The 16,871-nt window shown below is 50.2% G+C and overlaps 1 protein-coding gene across 3 annotated transcripts in view; it reads right to left on the bottom strand.

The window, feature by feature from the left end:
- The window catches only part of BCL2L11 (BCL2 like 11), a 44,964-nt gene that overhangs the window by 13,080 nt on the left and 15,013 nt on the right, over positions 1 to 16,871 (bottom strand). For all 3 annotated transcript variants that reach the window (XM_040993519.1, XM_040993520.1, XM_040993521.1), the window contains one exon: positions 3,193 to 3,302. In XM_040993519.1, coding sequence (XP_040849453.1) covers positions 3,193 to 3,302 — 110 coding nt within the window. The remainder of the gene's footprint in view (positions 1 to 3,192; positions 3,303 to 16,871) is intronic.

Genomic DNA, 16,871 nt, shown 5'->3' with positions numbered 1-16,871 from the left:
TGAACCCAAGGACGTGGAAACCATATTCAGAAAGCACTCAAGCAAACATAGCCAGAGGATGACAATGGGAACCCCAAGGGGACCAAAAAGAGGTATGGGCATAATCCTGGTAACACGGACCTCAGTCTGAAATGCGATCCAAACAAAAGTTACCAAAAAGCCAGTGTGACCTAGAGACCCAAGCCCAGAAGGGCTGGGTCATTCACCCAGTCTTGGGGTGGAGTGGAGGTGGGGAAAGGGGACATGTCCCGGCTTGGCACACACCTGCACCTTTCTCATCTCAGTCTGCAGATTCAACCTCCAGCCCCGTCTCACCCTTCAGTGAACTAAACCACCTACACGGCAACTTCCTCTAGTTCTCCAATGGGGAATTATCCTGGCAGACATCACAAGGCTCATGCCAACAGAAGACCCAGGTCGGAGAATTGGGCAAACAAAGGCACTGGAGTTTCTCAAAGGCTGAAATTCCATCCCAAGTCAGGGCATGGCAGCACAGTAGCTCGCCAGCAATCATCCAAGCTCATTATTTTTCATGACAGCCTCCCATCCACTTCTTGCCTTCCCACCCTGGATGTTTAACAACTGCCTATGGGTGAGACAATGTCTAATCCAACAGCTATCGCGACAGACCCAGCAGTGCTCCATGTTGCTTTTCAGAGTCTGTGATTTTACAGATAGTGCATATAATCTGGAGGATACCGGCTGGTCCTTGCTTCCTTTGGTTAAATTTGTGGCCACATTTTCATACCACATTATTATTTAAGATAGGCACGGGAAGCCCACAGTCTCAAAATTTTGCGAATGGTGCCAGGAGGCCAACTTCCACTACTGCCTACAGCACGGCTGCAATGGTTCATTTCACGTGAGCAAATGGCTGTGACCATCTAGCCAGATGCTCACACGTGCAACTGGGAATGAGACTGGGAGAAGAGAGAGGCAGGTTTCACCCTGTCAGCTGATGTCCTCTTGGCCTTGTGTGATGACCTGGGGTTCATGTGCATGTGACATGAACTTGACAGACTGCCAGGGGAAAGCCAGGTGGCTAGAACGCATGGCAAAGCCCCATACCACCCTCAGCCATGTCTCATCAATGGCCACTTGGCTTATGGCCCCAGGTCTGTGTGGGCAGGCCCGTGGGAAAGCATGGTGACATCACCCACTGGTCTTTGGTGATTTAAAGAGACCAGTAACCAACTGTCCTTAGACACATACACCTCAGCAGCCAGCAGTTCCAACAGAACAGAGGACAGGCCCAGCATGAGGGTGATACCTCCCTGCCCCACAGGGACCCAGATGTGCCCAGCCATCCTCTGGCAGGGACCACATTCTTCCAGTGCAGTGTGAGGATCAACTTCCTGCACATACCATAGTCCCACCTCTTAAGAGCTCCTTCTGGTCCAATAGGAGACAGCCAGACCCAGGCACAACACACAGGAACAACCAAAGCCACCAGACAAGCCCAGGCATAGGAGCTGCTGCTGTTGGTGGTGCTAGAAAGGCGGATGGCAACTAACATTAGTGTCAAGCTACAGAGTCCATTAGGTCATCGGGATTGATTGAGAGGAATTTATGTTCCGGCACCCTCTCAGTCTGCGGCAGGTGGAGGTGCACACAGCAGCCCATTCACTACCAAAGGGCAGAGCCAGGTACACATCCCACCGTGCACACAGAAAGATGGGAGCACTGTGTGAGGGGGGTTTTCAGGAAGCTCCAGATTCCCTTGCATGAACTCTGCCCTGAAGACATGAGTCTACTGTCCAGTCATGGGCAACCATCTGGAAACATGTCCACATGAGGCGGGGAGGATCCAGAGCCACTCCTGAGTGACATCCATTCACTCAGCAACACTGGCTGAAGAAGGCGACACTGAGAGCAGGAGAGAGACCCTGGGGCGTCCTGGAGGCACCCTCCTTCCTCCACAAGGCAAAGCAAAGCTCAAAAAAATCTCCAAGGGGCCAGCATTGTGGCACAGTGTGTTAATGAACTACCCGTGATGCTGGTATCCCGTACAAGCACTGATTTAAGTCTAACCAGCCCCCTGCTAAGGTGCTGGGAAAGCAGCATAAAGTAGCCAAGTGCTTGGACTGCCCTGCCACCCACGGGAGGGAATCAGAAAGATGAAGCCCCCTGACTTCAGCCTGGCTCGACCCCAGACCCAGTTGTCAGTGGCCACTTGGGGAGTGAATCAATGGATGCAAGATTTCTCTGTGTTCTCTGGAACACTGCCTCTCTGGGAAGTGCACATTGTAACAAAAATCATTATGAGTTACCCACATAAAACAATAATGTTTGCAAAAAGACAGCTGGAAAGCAAGTGGCCTAATCTGAAAGAATGGTATGCAGTCACAAAGGATGATATGCAGCACATCATCTATAAACCAGGAGTCAGGCCTCTCCCCATCGGACACATCAACAGAGGTCTGCACAGTGCTTCAGAGTGGGAGGCCTAATCATAGCCACATCCCGAGCCACATCTGCAGGAGGAATCCACCAAGGGGAGAGTCCCCATGTTCCGAACCACCTTTCTCCCATTCAAAAACACCCCCATGGTGTAAAAAGGCATTCAAGGGGCCACACATATTCCTCCAACCAAAATAATAAACAAAAGATAACGCTGTTTCCTGAGAGGAGGATACAGGGCTACATTTTAAAACATCCAGAACACACCTGTTTAAGTGGCAGCCAGCTATCCTTACTCAAACGCCTTCATGCTCCAAATTACTATTAGTTGGCAGAATCTTAATGCGTTTCGAGAAACAGATGTGCAGGGGACCAGAGGACCCAGCTCTCTGCCCCGTGTGCCTTTTTGTGGTACGGTGCCCTGGAAATGAGCATAGGCACTGCTGCTTGGCACTCAGAGATAGGCAAGTGAAAAGTGGTTTTCATTGTGGCCCACAGATGGGCAACTATGTTAATAATATGTAGGTGGGACAATTTCAAAGCCTACAGAGGAATCTCCACTTTAGCACTTCAAGGCTGTGCTTATTAGAGACTCTCTGACCACATGGCCTGCATGGGACAAGTCTGCCATCACTTGTATTTGGCCCTGGGACAGATGCAGAGGGCCCATGGCAGGCCATAAAGGGTTGATCATTATTGCAGAATCAGCATGATGCTATGATTTCCTGTTCTGCTGTAGCACAGTAAGGTGGGATGGGTGGGAAGAGGAGGAGGTAGGAAAAAGGCCGTTACCCTGCGTGGGTAATACGCGTTAAACTCGTCTCCGATACGCCGCAACTCCTGCGCGATCCACATCTCCGGCCGCATGTCTGCAGGTTCAGCCTGAGACTGCCTCATGGAAGCTGCAGCAGAACAAACAGAAGAGAAGTCACACAGTGCTCCCTGGGTCCCTGAGTGAGACCCGAGGTGCCAGGCCTAGGCCTGCCTCTGCCACCATGCACTGAAGCAAACGGCAGTGGGGCCAGCCACGCCACCTCGGGGCAACAAGCAGGGCCACACAGTAATTCTCTTTCCCAAACAGACAGCAACCTGGCCCTTATACTCACGTGCGCGCACGCACACACACACACACACACATACACACACAAAAGTTGCTCAGTGAAATAATAGCTTTGCAAGTTGATTACAATGTAGAAAACACCCCTCAACTGGGAATGTGAGATGATAAAGTTATCCCAGGGAAAACAAAAGCAAGTGAGAGCTTGAAAAACCTGGGCAAGGTGCTATTTTTTTTTTTTTTAAGCCAGAGTTAGAGCCATCATGAGCTGGTTCACTCCCCAAACAGCCAGGGCTGGGCTAGGAACCTGGAACTCCATCTAGGTCTTCCATGTGGGGTCCATCCTCTGCTGCTTTCCCAGGAGCCTTAGCAGGGAGCCGGTTCAGAAGTGGAGCAGCTGGTAATCGAGCCAGCATGCTTGTGGGATGCTGGTGTTCACAGGGGCAGTTCCGACTGCCTGAACTTGTTCCCATGTGGGAAAGGTTAGGTGGCACAAGGAACTGCCGCAAGGCTACACAGCACCACAAGTGCATGCCCCCTCCTGGGGCTGAAGGAGCTGCTGAAGATGGGACTGGGTCTGCAAACGGGCCCAGGAGAGAGGGAACGTTCAGGGTCTGACAGCCAAGCAGAAGGGGGCACTTCCCCTGTCCTTAACCTGTCACTGACGGGAACACCCAGGGCAGCCTTTCCTCTGCTGGTGAAATCCTGAGCAGCCAGAGATGAAGGAGAATCAGAATATGTATCCACAGGAAGTCCTACCCCAGGCCCTGGGACAGCCCTAGGCAACCTGGTCCAGGAACACGGGTAAGCGAAAGCAGGGTGGTGCTGGGACTCGAGTTGTGTGCATGTTGGTGATTTACTGTGTGAATATGCACACTGCACTCACGGTGCCTTCCCCACACGCACACAGGCCAACGCCTGTGACGCACAGATTTCATGCAGACACTGAACAGAGATTCTTCTCTGGATTTTTACCGAAGTTCAATATGCCTGATGCTGCCTCATGGCTCTGAGAGAGTCCTGCAAGTGGTCTCTTCAATTCTCAAACTCCTGGCTTGGTTTCTCTGTGCTCAGATAGCCCACTCCCCTGGTCCCAAGTGAGCTGAATGTTAACTCCATGAAGATGGGGGGAAGAGGGTGGCATGCAGAGAGTCAAGGACTGGCAGGTGTCCCAGGTCGGGGTGCAGTGCAGGGATTTCCTCCAGTGTTGGCACTGTGAGAGAGGGAGGGTAAAATGCTGGAGGCACCCAAAGGGTGCACCCTTGGGAGGCCAGGCCTGACTCCTGAGTACACACCTGGTCACAGAGACATGGACTCTGGCTGCACTCCTGCTACACCAGCATTCCCACTGCAAGTCTGTGGAAGCCTAGGGAAATGACTACAGCAGCAGGAAGCAAAATTTCAGAGTAGCAGCAATGCCAGATGATGATGATGATGATGATAGTGACGATGGCATAGCTCATGTCTGTGCTCTAAAGTTGCCGCCCTATCACAGATACCAAATTATAACTTTCTTTCAAACTACCAGCAAGCAAGCCTTCTTTAGCTTAGAAGCTTTTAAACTTCCTGTTGATTTTGTTTTGTGGCTTTTCACTGGGGAGGGGGTGTATATAGTGACTGTGTAGTGGAGATTGTCATGTCCAGATGAGAAGGTACGATGCAGTGTGCTTCTCTACTTCTGGATCAAGGATCAACAGCCAGGGGAACTGTTGGATATGTCTTGATTCTCTGCCATTGTCCATGCCCGCAATGATGGACTTATGACTGTTTATGAAGAACCATGCTGTTGTAATGATATGGGTGAACTCAGCGAAGGGGGAGGGTTTAGGGGAATGAGTAGGGGAAATCCCAGAGCCTATGAAACTGTATCATAAAATGATAATAATAAAAAATGAGAAAAACAAAAAGTCACATAAGAAAGCCTCATTCTGAAGGAAGACATTGTCCTGGTGCCTATTGCATAAGGATCTTAGGCAATCCTGCTGTGGGAACATGAAGCAGGGGACGTGCAGGTAAACGGGCTGGCCTATAGACACACTTAGGTGTCGCTTCCCGTCTCCTTACATCTACTGCAGGGGGAATTCTGCCTTCAAGCCAGGAAGAAGGAGATAAAGAATCTGGGAATACAGATCACATGACTTATGGAGTGGGGGGAATGGATCAAAACTGCTGGTCAAGTGACACCATGTTTAAGACCCACAGTGAATCGACTACCACACATGCCCATAGGGCCACATGTAGTTCTAGGAGGCAGTGTGGGCCCAGCAAGCAAGGAGGCCACCTAAGCCTGGCATACTTGGGGATTCCCGTTCACTCTTTTTAAAATTTTTGCCTAAAGATTTATTTTTACTAGAAAGGCAGATATACAGAGAAGAAGAGACAGATATTCCATATGCTGATTCATTTAGCAAGTGGTCCCAATGACTGGAGCTGAGCTGATCAGAAGCCAGGAGGTTCTTCTGGGTCTTCCACACAGGTACAGGATCCCTAGGCTTTGGGCCGTCCTCTACTACTTTCCCAGGCCACAAGCAGGGAGCTGGATGGAAAATCGAGTAGCCAGGACACGGCCCAGCGCCCATATGGGATGCCGATACTGCAAAACAAAAGACTGCTGGTTGAGCTATTGCAGTGGCCCCTCCTGTTCACCCTTGTATACTTAGTGCTGAGCTTCTAGAAAAGAAGGCTCACGAGGACAATTTGGGTCCCTCCAAGCACAGAGCCCAGCCAGCTCCCCTGCAGCCCCTAGGTAAAGCCTGCTGAATCCCACCCGACACCCTGAAGTGTGTGCAATTCAGAGGGCTCAGACTGGCTCAGGCGTCTGCTGGTTGGCACCTAGAAACCAAGCCAGGGCAGGAAGTCAACTCCTCAAAACCAGTACCCAGCGGGCACAGGGACCCAGTCCATGGCTACAAGGGAGCCCTGGGGGCCAATGCAACGTCCACTCACAGATAACTGTCCTGCTCTCTCTGGGGACAGAAGATAAGCAGACGACCTGTTTCTTCTAGGGAAAGAGAAACTCCAGAGCTGTTAGCGCAAATCAATGCGTAGATGGAAAAGGATCTGGGAGGCCTGGCCAGGAGATAGGAGAATGGGTGTGGCTGGGAACCCAGCAGGCAGCCCCCACCCGCTCTGGGTGTCTTCAGCGGGTTTAGGAGAGACACGTTGGCTACAGGGAATGGTTTGGGGCAGGTTCAACACACCTTAGTGGCAATAACTATTATTAGTTAGTAAGCAAGCTAGCAATAAATATTCAGGTGCAGGCCAGAAACTTGTCAGGGAAGAACACTGCATGAAGCAACTCAACCCACGCTGCCTCCATCCACGTGCCGAGAAGCAAACACAGCTCTTAGTTCCAGAACCCTCAAACCTAAGATGAATGGCCAGCTAAGAGAGCTGGCTGAGAACTACGGAGTAACATCAGGTTCTCAAGTAAAGTCATGGGGGATAAGCACACGACTGCGAATCCTGTAACAGGTGCCCTATTCCTGGATTTCCAAAGCTGCACTGTGCAACATAAATTTCACGACTATTTACCAGGTAACACAATACCTCTGAGGGCCATGGGGAAGCTTTCCATGAGCCCCCTCCCCAGGTGCATGCTCAGCTGTGTTCTCTCGCCATGCCAGAACAGTCTAGAACCCCACAGCAGCACAGGGCAGAGCCAGGAAGTTTGAATTCTGTTGAATTCTGAGCACAGCACAAGGCTGGTAAAGGGATCCAGGGGTACGGTCTTCTGAGCGTACACCTGGAGCCTGGGGGACTCTCAGAAGGCTGGCAACACTCACCACACCATCCTTTGTTTTCCTCACCCAACAGGTGGCATCCAAGGATACTTCTAGTCCAAAACAAAGATGACTGTCAGCCACACACATGGCTTGAGCCCAGACTGCTCCACTTCCCTCCCAGCTCCCTGCTAACATACCTGGGAAGGCAGTGATGGCCAAAGGGACCCCTGTACCATGAAGGAGACCTGGATGGAGTTCCTAACTCCTGGCTTCAGACTGGCCATCGCAGCCATTTGGGGAAGATCTCTCTGTCTTTCCTTCTGTTAACTGCCTTTCCAACAAATTAAGGAATTCTTTAAAGAAATGAATGCTCTTTCTGTTAAGTGGGAAGATGACATTTTTCACTTAGCAACTTTAAGTGAACAGCAACAATTCTTCAAAGGGGGAATTCTAATGAGATGCCTATTTTGTTTGCCCTTGCTGGAAAATGCAGTCTCAGCATTTCAGAAAGGGCAGCCCTCCGTGCTCCTGGCATATCAACCTCCCCAGCTCTCCTGGGAGCTGCATCTACCACTGGGGCACCACTCTCCCCAGCACCAGACTCAGCTGAATGTCTACAACCAACACGTTGGACACAGCCAAACATGCATGATGGATCCTACTGAAGTGCAAGAGGTTGGTTGAATTTTCATCAAAATTCTTAGAAAATTATGACTGCTTTGTAACTTGTAGATTCAGGGTGCACACAGGCAGTTGGGCTGCCACCAAGAAGCCAACCCCCTTAGTCCCGACTCCTCAGTTTCCAGTCCATCTTCCTGATAATGCTAGTGGCACCTGGGCTGCTGCAACTGAAGCCTCAAGTCTTCAGGTTCCTGACACTCACTAGGATGGAATTTCTCACTCCAGCCTAGTCTAGCCCTGGCTGGTATGAATCTGCAAATGGAAGATCTCTCTCTCTCTCTCTCTCTACCTCTTTGCCATTGCTCTGCCTTTCAAGCTAAATAAATCCAGAACCTGCTATTCATGTTGTTTTCTCTGGAAAGTATCACAGAGTATCAATGAACCCATTTAGCTACATGAGTGGAGGTGAGGGGAGCAGAGGCAGAGCGCCACAGAGCTCTAAAGAGTTCGTGACTCTAACATGAGAAAGTAAGAGTGACTCAAAGATGCACATCACTTCATTAACAAACTCTCTGGTTCAGCCACAGAACTACCTTCCAACTCATACAGGGATTTTAAATCTTAAAAGCTCAGCAATTGAACAAACAAATTAATACCGTGGTTAAGTGGTTGATAGTGAAATCAGGCTGGGGCTTTCACAAAGAACTTTCTACAGCACCGCCAGCCAGGGCGGGGGAAATAAGAGCCCGAGGTTGTCAATTCATAATGAGGCTGACAGCAGTCAAGCTCGACCCTCTGATGGCCTCTGCAACCCTCGTGCAGCAGCAGGTGTTCAAAGGAACTGAAATCACATCACGACACTCGCTGCCTCTCTTCCTGAACCCACAGGGCTGTGTGGTCACATCTGAGGACGCAGGCACGTGTGCTGCAGGGTGGGAGGCACGCCGCACGAGCACTGGAGCCTGCAGTCACCATGGCCGAGCAGGGCTGGCCCGGTGCGCACTTCAGCTGGTTGGAGCTCCTGCCTGTATGGCTACAAGGGTGTCAGGAGCAGCGCCTGCAACCAAACAACCATTTTCCAGCACGTGTCCCCCTTGCTGCTTTCAGATGCTCAGAATACATACTGGAACTTCGATGACGTGCTGAAGGCCGTCAGTGTGGAAGAAAGTTCTGAATCAACCCCCAGAGCTGTGAGAGGATTTCTTGGTCTCCTAAAGGACACCAAGGGCTGAAGAGGCGGCTGTGCAAAGACACCGCCCTGCATGTTCAGCACAGTGAGCGTGAATATCACCTGTGGGACTGGGAACTGAAAGAAGGTCCCTCTCCTCCTGGGTGTCTTTACCCTTAGGGATTCTGACTTTGCTCCCAAAGCCCTAAGCAAGCCTGCAAAAATCCCCACTGTTGAAGCAGCACCGGAAGAGATTCTCCAAAAAACACTGAGTGAGAAAATTTTTTTAAAAAGTTGAGTTGAGGTACCACCTTGTCCAGGGGTGGGGGACCCTTTTCAAGTGTGCAAACTATTTGAATTCCATAGTTCTTAACTCACAAAATAAACTCTCAACTATCTTCCCAAAACACCTGTTTCAACTCAGCGTGCTCCACAGCTCATGCAGGAAGGGAGCACCTGGCTTGTTCGCTTAAGTTCCCTAGAGAAACTCGCCTGGCAGGGATCACTCCCCATTAGCCACGGGCAATCAGGGGTCGCCATGTCCAGTAAGCTTCCCTGCACCGAATGCTACCAGCCCACATGGCTTACAGAAATAAAACAAGCCAGAAAACAATTTCTCTCTCTCTCTCTTTAGAAAGTCTGGGGAAAAATGGAATTAAAAGATAAGTTAATTTTGGTGCAATAGATCTTGAAACCCTACATGGTTTTTCATAATATGTATTTTTGGTAATTTTTCTTTCCCATCTGTCACAGGTTTATCACCCAGATACCTGCAAAAGCCGAGAGCTGAGACCATCCATCAGGTCTCTCATTGCAAGTACTAGAGCCACTGCTGGTACTCAGTACTAGAGCCACTGCTGGTACTTGGTACCAGAGCCATCACTCATCACTGGTACTTAGTATTAGTCATCACTAGTACTTGGTACTAGAGCCACTGCCCGTGCCAGCTCAGGGACTGCACTGGGGGGGGGACACAGAGAGACAGCTGCAGCACTCCAGTGTGGGGTGAGGGTGCCTCAGTGGGGGCCTCTTAATCCCTGGCTCAGTGTCCAGCTCTTCATGAATGTTAGTTGGAAAGCATCTTAGTTATCTGACAAACAGAAAGATGGAGGAATACTTATGTGGGAGGGAGGAATGGAAGGGTGAGGAAAGGGGAGAGAAGGAAAGGAAATGGAAGGGGAGGGATGCGGAGGAGGTCCCATTCTTTTGTTCACTCACCAAATGCCCAAAATGGTGCATGGGAGTAGCAAGGACTGCCACTGCCCCCAAGAACTGGGAACTCACCCCACATTACCCATCTGGGTGGTGGGAAGTTGAAGCCAAGTACTGAACCCTGACACTCATACACGGCACGATGTGGGTGTCTTAAAGGGCACCCTACCCTCGATACCCAACACCTACCCAGTCTTTCATGAACTTTTGGATGACCCTTTCCTAGGCATAATTTTGAAGCATTTTATACCAAACAGCTCCATTCTACACTTACTTTTTGGGATCCCCTTGCATGTCTGTGTGTATATATACACATATATGTGTGCGTATGTGTGTATATCTATCTATATGTACATAAATCTTCATATAGATACATAGATATGCATACCCTGAAGTTCTCACTTCATCACAGTATTTGTCAGTCAATTCCACAGAACCCCCAGGGGGAAAGCAAAGCTACAAGAAACCCTGGAACCATCCTGGCCATCAGCACACAGATTCTTCCACCTCGTTCCTTGTCAAGGCTAAGACGGTTCAACGGAGTCAAGGCCAGGCAGCTGCAGAAATTCAAGGCAGAGCTGTCCCAACTGCCGCTCGGCTCAAACAGCAACCTCAGACAGGACTGTCAGATGAAGTTGGCGCTTCCAAACCTGCTCTCTCAAGGAGCGTGCCCACTGTTTCAATGTGGCCTTGAGTTGTAGAGTCAAAACAAGGTGCTGTCCTCAATTTCCCTTCTATCTGGAAAATGCCAGCAAAGCAAGGCTACCAACCTGAACCCAAGGCTGCAAATCCGTGAATGTGAGTGAGGCCTCCCCCTGCCACCAGTGTTTCTTGTCATCAAATACACATCTAAAAGTATTACCATTACAGAGCGGAGGTTGCTCGCTCAGTTCTCATTCCCATCTTGTGACCTGGCTACCCATCACCTGAGATGTCCCCAGCCTGTGACTGACTGCTAGAAGCTGGGCTCATGTAGCAGAGCCCATGGGTAGATGCACCCAGACCCTGAGCTGTGATGCCAGCAGCTTCCTAGGCACAGTGGAAGCCCCACACGCACCTGGCACCAGCCAGGACACCTGCTCTGGTCTCCTGAGACAGGTGCATGTTCTCTCGGGCCACTGCTGCTCCCAAGTTCATCACAGGGAATGGAAAGATTCCCTCCTAACTCCACCCTCCCTGGGGCTAAACAGAGAATCTCCAACCCCCCTCAGTCACCAGCCCTCTTTTTATCAATGACGATGCCACCACATACCCCTGACCTGATCTTAAGTTGGTTCCTTCCATGTGCCCTAGCAGCCTTCTTCCCCTCACCCCAGTCACCATCCTGATGTCCCCTTGGCACTCCAAAGTCTGCTGTCCTGCATAGCATGAGTGGTGCTGGACATAGCACAGCCAGCCGAGGCAGGGTACAGGACACTCCATCTGCCCCTACACCTCTCTGCAAGGATCCTGGTCCCACAAGGTCTCCAGGCAGGTTCACCTCCCCGCTACAGCCTTGCCTCTATTGCAGAGGGCTGACAGGATGTGATTACACCGTCTTATTTTTGAAAATGACTCCTAAATCAAGTATGGTCTCCACAGAAGGGGCGCTGAATGTGTTTTAGGAGGAAGAGGCAAATTCCACAGCCTTTCTGCTAATGGGCTAAACAACTTCTTATGCCAATGACCTCCATCCCAATTCCAAGGAGGCCCTTTTAGAGACTTCTTACTATAAAATTCATATGCGCTCATTCACCTAAGACCATTCCTTAGCAATAGGTGTTTAGAGAGAGACCTGAAGCTGCTGACTTTCAGTAACTACACATTATTAATAGCCAATAAAAATTCTGACCCTGGGGTGCAGTTGAGGAGGAAGGAGACTTTCAACTACAAATAAAAAATTTTCTAACTACTGCATCCGTGTGGCTTCCTCTATAGTCTTTAACGCCAGCAGCAGGAAACAGGTGGCAAACATCTTTTTTCCTCCATTCACATCAAGGTCTCAGACACAACCGTGAAGTCCAACACACGTGTCCGAACCAAGAGCAAAGCTGGAACCCTGAAAAGCTACATCTGGAACCAATATTTTACAATCAGACAGAGAAAAAAAAAAAAAAAACATACACCGGTCTAACACTTAATGACTTACCTACAAAGCGAGATCGTCATGAACCCAGAACCTCAGTTATTTAAAACACAACGAGAGGAGGAGATATAATGAAAGCTTAAATAGACACACGGGCAGCTGCTGCTTATTTTGAATAAAAAGATAAAAAAGGAGGAAAAAAAAACAACCCTTCCACATCCATTCCAGACACTGTTTTGCATAATCACAAAGCTGCGACTGCATTCAGACAATTGACAGCTTACATCTTTGTCCTTCAGAACTCATGTCTGTCTGTCCCTGTCGGGGATCTTTTAAACTCCTCCAAACACCTGTGTGTCGAGAGACAGAACACAGGCAAACCTGAGCCCCATGGCCTCCCATGGAAAGGCTAGGAAAACCAAGCAGTGCTTTGTAAACACCAACACCCAAAGGGTTCACGTGGTGTCGCCAGAAATGGCACGCTGACCATTCGTGCGAAGGGCAACTCCGAGGGACAACCCAGAACCCTGTCTACAAACCATAAAAAGTGTTCTATAAATAAACTGTGCCACGCTCCTCTGACAGAAGACACACTGAGTCACAGGAGGCGAAGGAATTGGCACTGAGTCCTACCAGCCCAAGTGGGAGCCTAACACACAGAAGTCTGTGACAAAAGGCTGTCTTGGTCTGCAGGTGTGGAAGGTCTCTCATCCCATAAGGTTCCCACATTCTTCCTTCTCCCCACCTCAAGTTCCTCCCCTGATGTACTTAGTCCTCCCTAGGGAGACCAGACTACTGGCCCCGTGCTTGTCCCTAGAGAGTCTGCACACTTGGCAACATGCCCTGGCCATCCTGGTACTCAGAAGCCCAGGCAGCCCCCACCGAGGTTGTGCTTCTGAGTAAGACCAGGACACTGGTCCCCAGCCAGAATGAGGGATTTGCTATCCAGGTTGTCAGGTTCAGTGGATGAATCCACACAGGACAGGGTCAGAACGAGCTATCAGGAAAGAGGCACAGCGGGAGCACAAGCATAGCTGGCGCCTTAGCATGCTGTATGTGTCACACTCATTCCCAGAGCACAGACAGCCCCGAGCTTCCAAAGTCCAGGAGTACAAACAGCCAAGGAGCTGCTGGCTGGCACACAGCATGGGAGTAGGTGCCACCCCATTGTCTCTAACTCATGAAGTCTTCCTGCTACCCACCTGAGCCCTTTTTGCAGGCTGGTGAGTAGGATTTATGTTCAAACACAAGTAAAACTGAGTTTACTTTCTTATACATAAGCTAGCATGCTCTACCTCCAGAATTCTTCTCTCGACTAAGAAATTTCTTGAGAGATCAGAAAATACACAAACCAACAACAAATCCTTCTTTGGTCTTTCCTTAGCACACTGAATCTATGGAGAAACAGCTTGAGAAAACTTCAGGTTTGTGGCCAGTCTTTTGGGCACTGTGTTAAGCCAGCACTACTAACACTAGCAGTCCCCATCAGAGCACCAGTTCAAGTCCTGGCTGCCATACTTTCAATCCAGCACTGTGCCAACCCACCTGGGAAAGCGGCCCCAGTGCTGGACTTCCGCTACCACCAGGGGAGACCCAGATGCAGAACCAGGCTTCTGGCTTCAACCAGCCCCAGCTATCACAGCCTTTTGGGGCAGTGAACAAGCAGACAGAAGATCTCTCTCTCCCACTTCCTCTCGCTGCCACTCTGCCTTTCAAATAAACAACATCAAAATTACTTCTTTTAAAAGAAAGAAAACATCAAGTCTGGTTCATCTCAAATACCTTCCTACTTACTCGTTCACATAACACCTACAGCTGGCTTCTGTTAAAAACTCTCATTCACTCATGAGGTCTCTTATAAATTGCTTCTGCTGGAATGTTCTATAAATTAAAATGGGACACAAGCTCTGGCCCAGAAACGGGGGAGGCCCCATGGTAATTTGGGAGGGCTGAGACTCTGTACGCTGATGGTGCTTGAACTGTGCACGCACTTCCTTCTGAGACTGCACCAGCTGACTTTGCTATTGAAGCTTCTAAACACTGTTTACCCATACAGGAGGCCAGCCATGCCCAGGGGAAAGCAATCGCTACAGGCACAAGCACACAGAGGGCAGGGCTGAAGGCTGCAGGTCAAGCCCCAGCCCCAATGCTAGGCACAGCTGGGGTTTGACCTACAAACCCAGAGCCTGCTCTTCACCTTGACACAAGCCTGGGTCTACAGGTACACCCCGTGCTTCAGCCATCAATTACCTGGCTGGCCGGAAGGTGAATATGTGAGCCAAAAATTGACAGATAAGTTCCTCTGAAAAGCTGGTGATGCGCCTGGCTCTCATTCCTGTCTGGTGGGTCATGGGGCCATGGCCAGCAACCAGAAAAAGAGCCGCCCAGCATCTCCTACTTGGCACTTGCTCTCGCCATCACTGCCTTGGCAAAACACAACAGAACTCATGACCCACGTGGGCCTGGTCCACAGGAGACAACTGGGAAAGCCCCAGGTGGATGTGGGTTTCCCAAAGGGCATTGGAGCACCCACTTACTCAGCAAACACGGGGTAACACAGAGTCGTGGTCTTTTCCCCACCAGGAATGCCCAGTCTGCCAGGCAGATGTCATGCTAACTGCTGTTCTAGGTCACATGGGAAAAAAAAAAAGGAAAGAAAGAAAAAGGCCAGCAAGAAAAAGGATCCCAAATCACTCACTCATGAGTAAACCCAAACTAAAACCCAAATACTGTGCAATAGGACACTTCTTTCCACACTCATTCAATGAACTATACCACCTGATTAAAAAATAAATAAATAAAAATAAAGTCCCAAGACTCTGGATTGAAGGAAAAGCAGTTCAGTTCACATGCCAGGGCCATCCATCCTGGCTACAGTTCAGTTCCTATCAAGGCACACAGGGTCACCTCCAGCAGTGGTCTCAGCGCCCATCCCCTTGACAGTGCGAAGGCAGCCGGGGGGCGGGGCTTCCAATGCCTACCCATGGTCCTTGCCACTCATGTGGGAGACCTGCATGGAGTCCCTGGCTCCTGGCTTCAGCCTGGCCTAGCCCTAAACTAGGAATATAATCTCCCCTATTCAATTTGATGCACCTTCTTATTATTAGCTCTTCAAATCCTTTCATATCAACTTGCGCTGTCGTTGACCACTGTGGTGATCTTTTCAAGTTAGCATGACATCAGCAGCATTTCTCCCAGGCCATTATGGTTGTGACATCACAAGGGCGGTGGCATCAGAGTGTGAAAAGGATGCACAATAACCTAGATAACTTCCTGTCCCTGGTGAGTGCCCCTGTATGCACATTTACTCTACCACTTCTTGCAAATGAGCAGGGCCTAAGGGTGTGCGGCTTACACGGAGTGTACAGCCTGTACCGCCTCAAGTCCCCAAGGTTGCCAAGGACAGACAAGCTCCCCATGTCCAAACTGTGACGAGGGCCTGTGCAGGCAAGAAGGTAGCCTGCGGTCACACATCCCAACACAATCCCATCCACTGCCCAAGGTCACGGACTAAGAATGTCATCACCATAAGAATCCACGGAGAGCAAGGCTGGCCCAACCAAGTACCAAGATAGCACAGCTCTGGCGTGGGAGATACAGACAGGTGCAGGGAAAGGCCTGGGGCACCGTGTCCCAAAACCTGGGGTGTGCGCACACCTGGACACTAGACAAGTGCTCTTATGGGTTTTGTTTTCTTTAAAGATTTATTTATTTGAAAGGCAGAGTGACACGGGCAGAGAGAGGTCTTCCATCCACTGGTTTATTCCCCAAATGGTTGCAACAGTCAGAACTGAGCCGATCCAAAACCAGGAACCAGGAGCTCTGGGTCTCCCATGTGCAGACAGGGCACAAGCAGTTGGTCCATCTTCCACTGCTTCTCCATGCACATTAGCGGGATGTTGGATCAGAAGTGGAACAGCTAGATTGGAATCGGCATTCCTATGGGATGCTGGCATTGACAGGTGATAGTTTAGCCTACTGTACCATGCTATGAGTCATGAGATACAAATTCCTGTTGTTTAGAAAGCACCCAATCTATACTGTTTATCAGGGGACTGGGAAGAATTGACCCATGCTGGTCACCCAGGTAGAGCTAGAGGAAGAAAGGGATTGGGGACATCAGGACTTAAGGACTTCATCATCTGCAGGGCCTAGGCAGGGGCTACAGAACGGTAACTGGGGAGTCCCCGAGAAGGAGCCCTGGGCAGACACTGAAGGCACACCAAGGAAAGCCTGTTCTGCCCACTCCTCCACTGGAGCGTACAAAGGGAAAGCCGAACAGCAGAATCCTATAGGCCAGAACTGCCCTACCTCAGCTGGACTGTAACAGAAACAGCCACACCGCCCCCATGGCTGCCGGGCCTCAGCAGAACTGGTGGAGGTGCAGCTCACCCCGCCCAGCACTGCCCCATCCAGCAGCAGCAAGAGCCACTCAGTTCTACCAACAGCCAGTATTGATGGAAGCAGCAGATGGAGGCCTTACAATAGGGACAGGGGGTTAGTGCCAGGACTTTTCGGACAGTGGTCTTCTATTGCCCACTGTAGAAGCAATGTGATTTCCCCTTTTGGGGGGCAGCAGTGAGCTAAGCTTTCACCCAACTGTGCAGTGGAAAGTGGACACAA

Source organism: Ochotona curzoniae, unplaced genomic scaffold (assembly GCF_017591425.1).
Source record: "Ochotona curzoniae isolate NIBS_2020 unplaced genomic scaffold, NIBS_Ocur_1.0 contig_883, whole genome shotgun sequence".
NCBI lineage: Eukaryota > Metazoa > Chordata > Mammalia > Lagomorpha > Ochotonidae > Ochotona > Ochotona curzoniae.
This window is presented reverse-complemented; position numbering and strand designations above follow the sequence as displayed.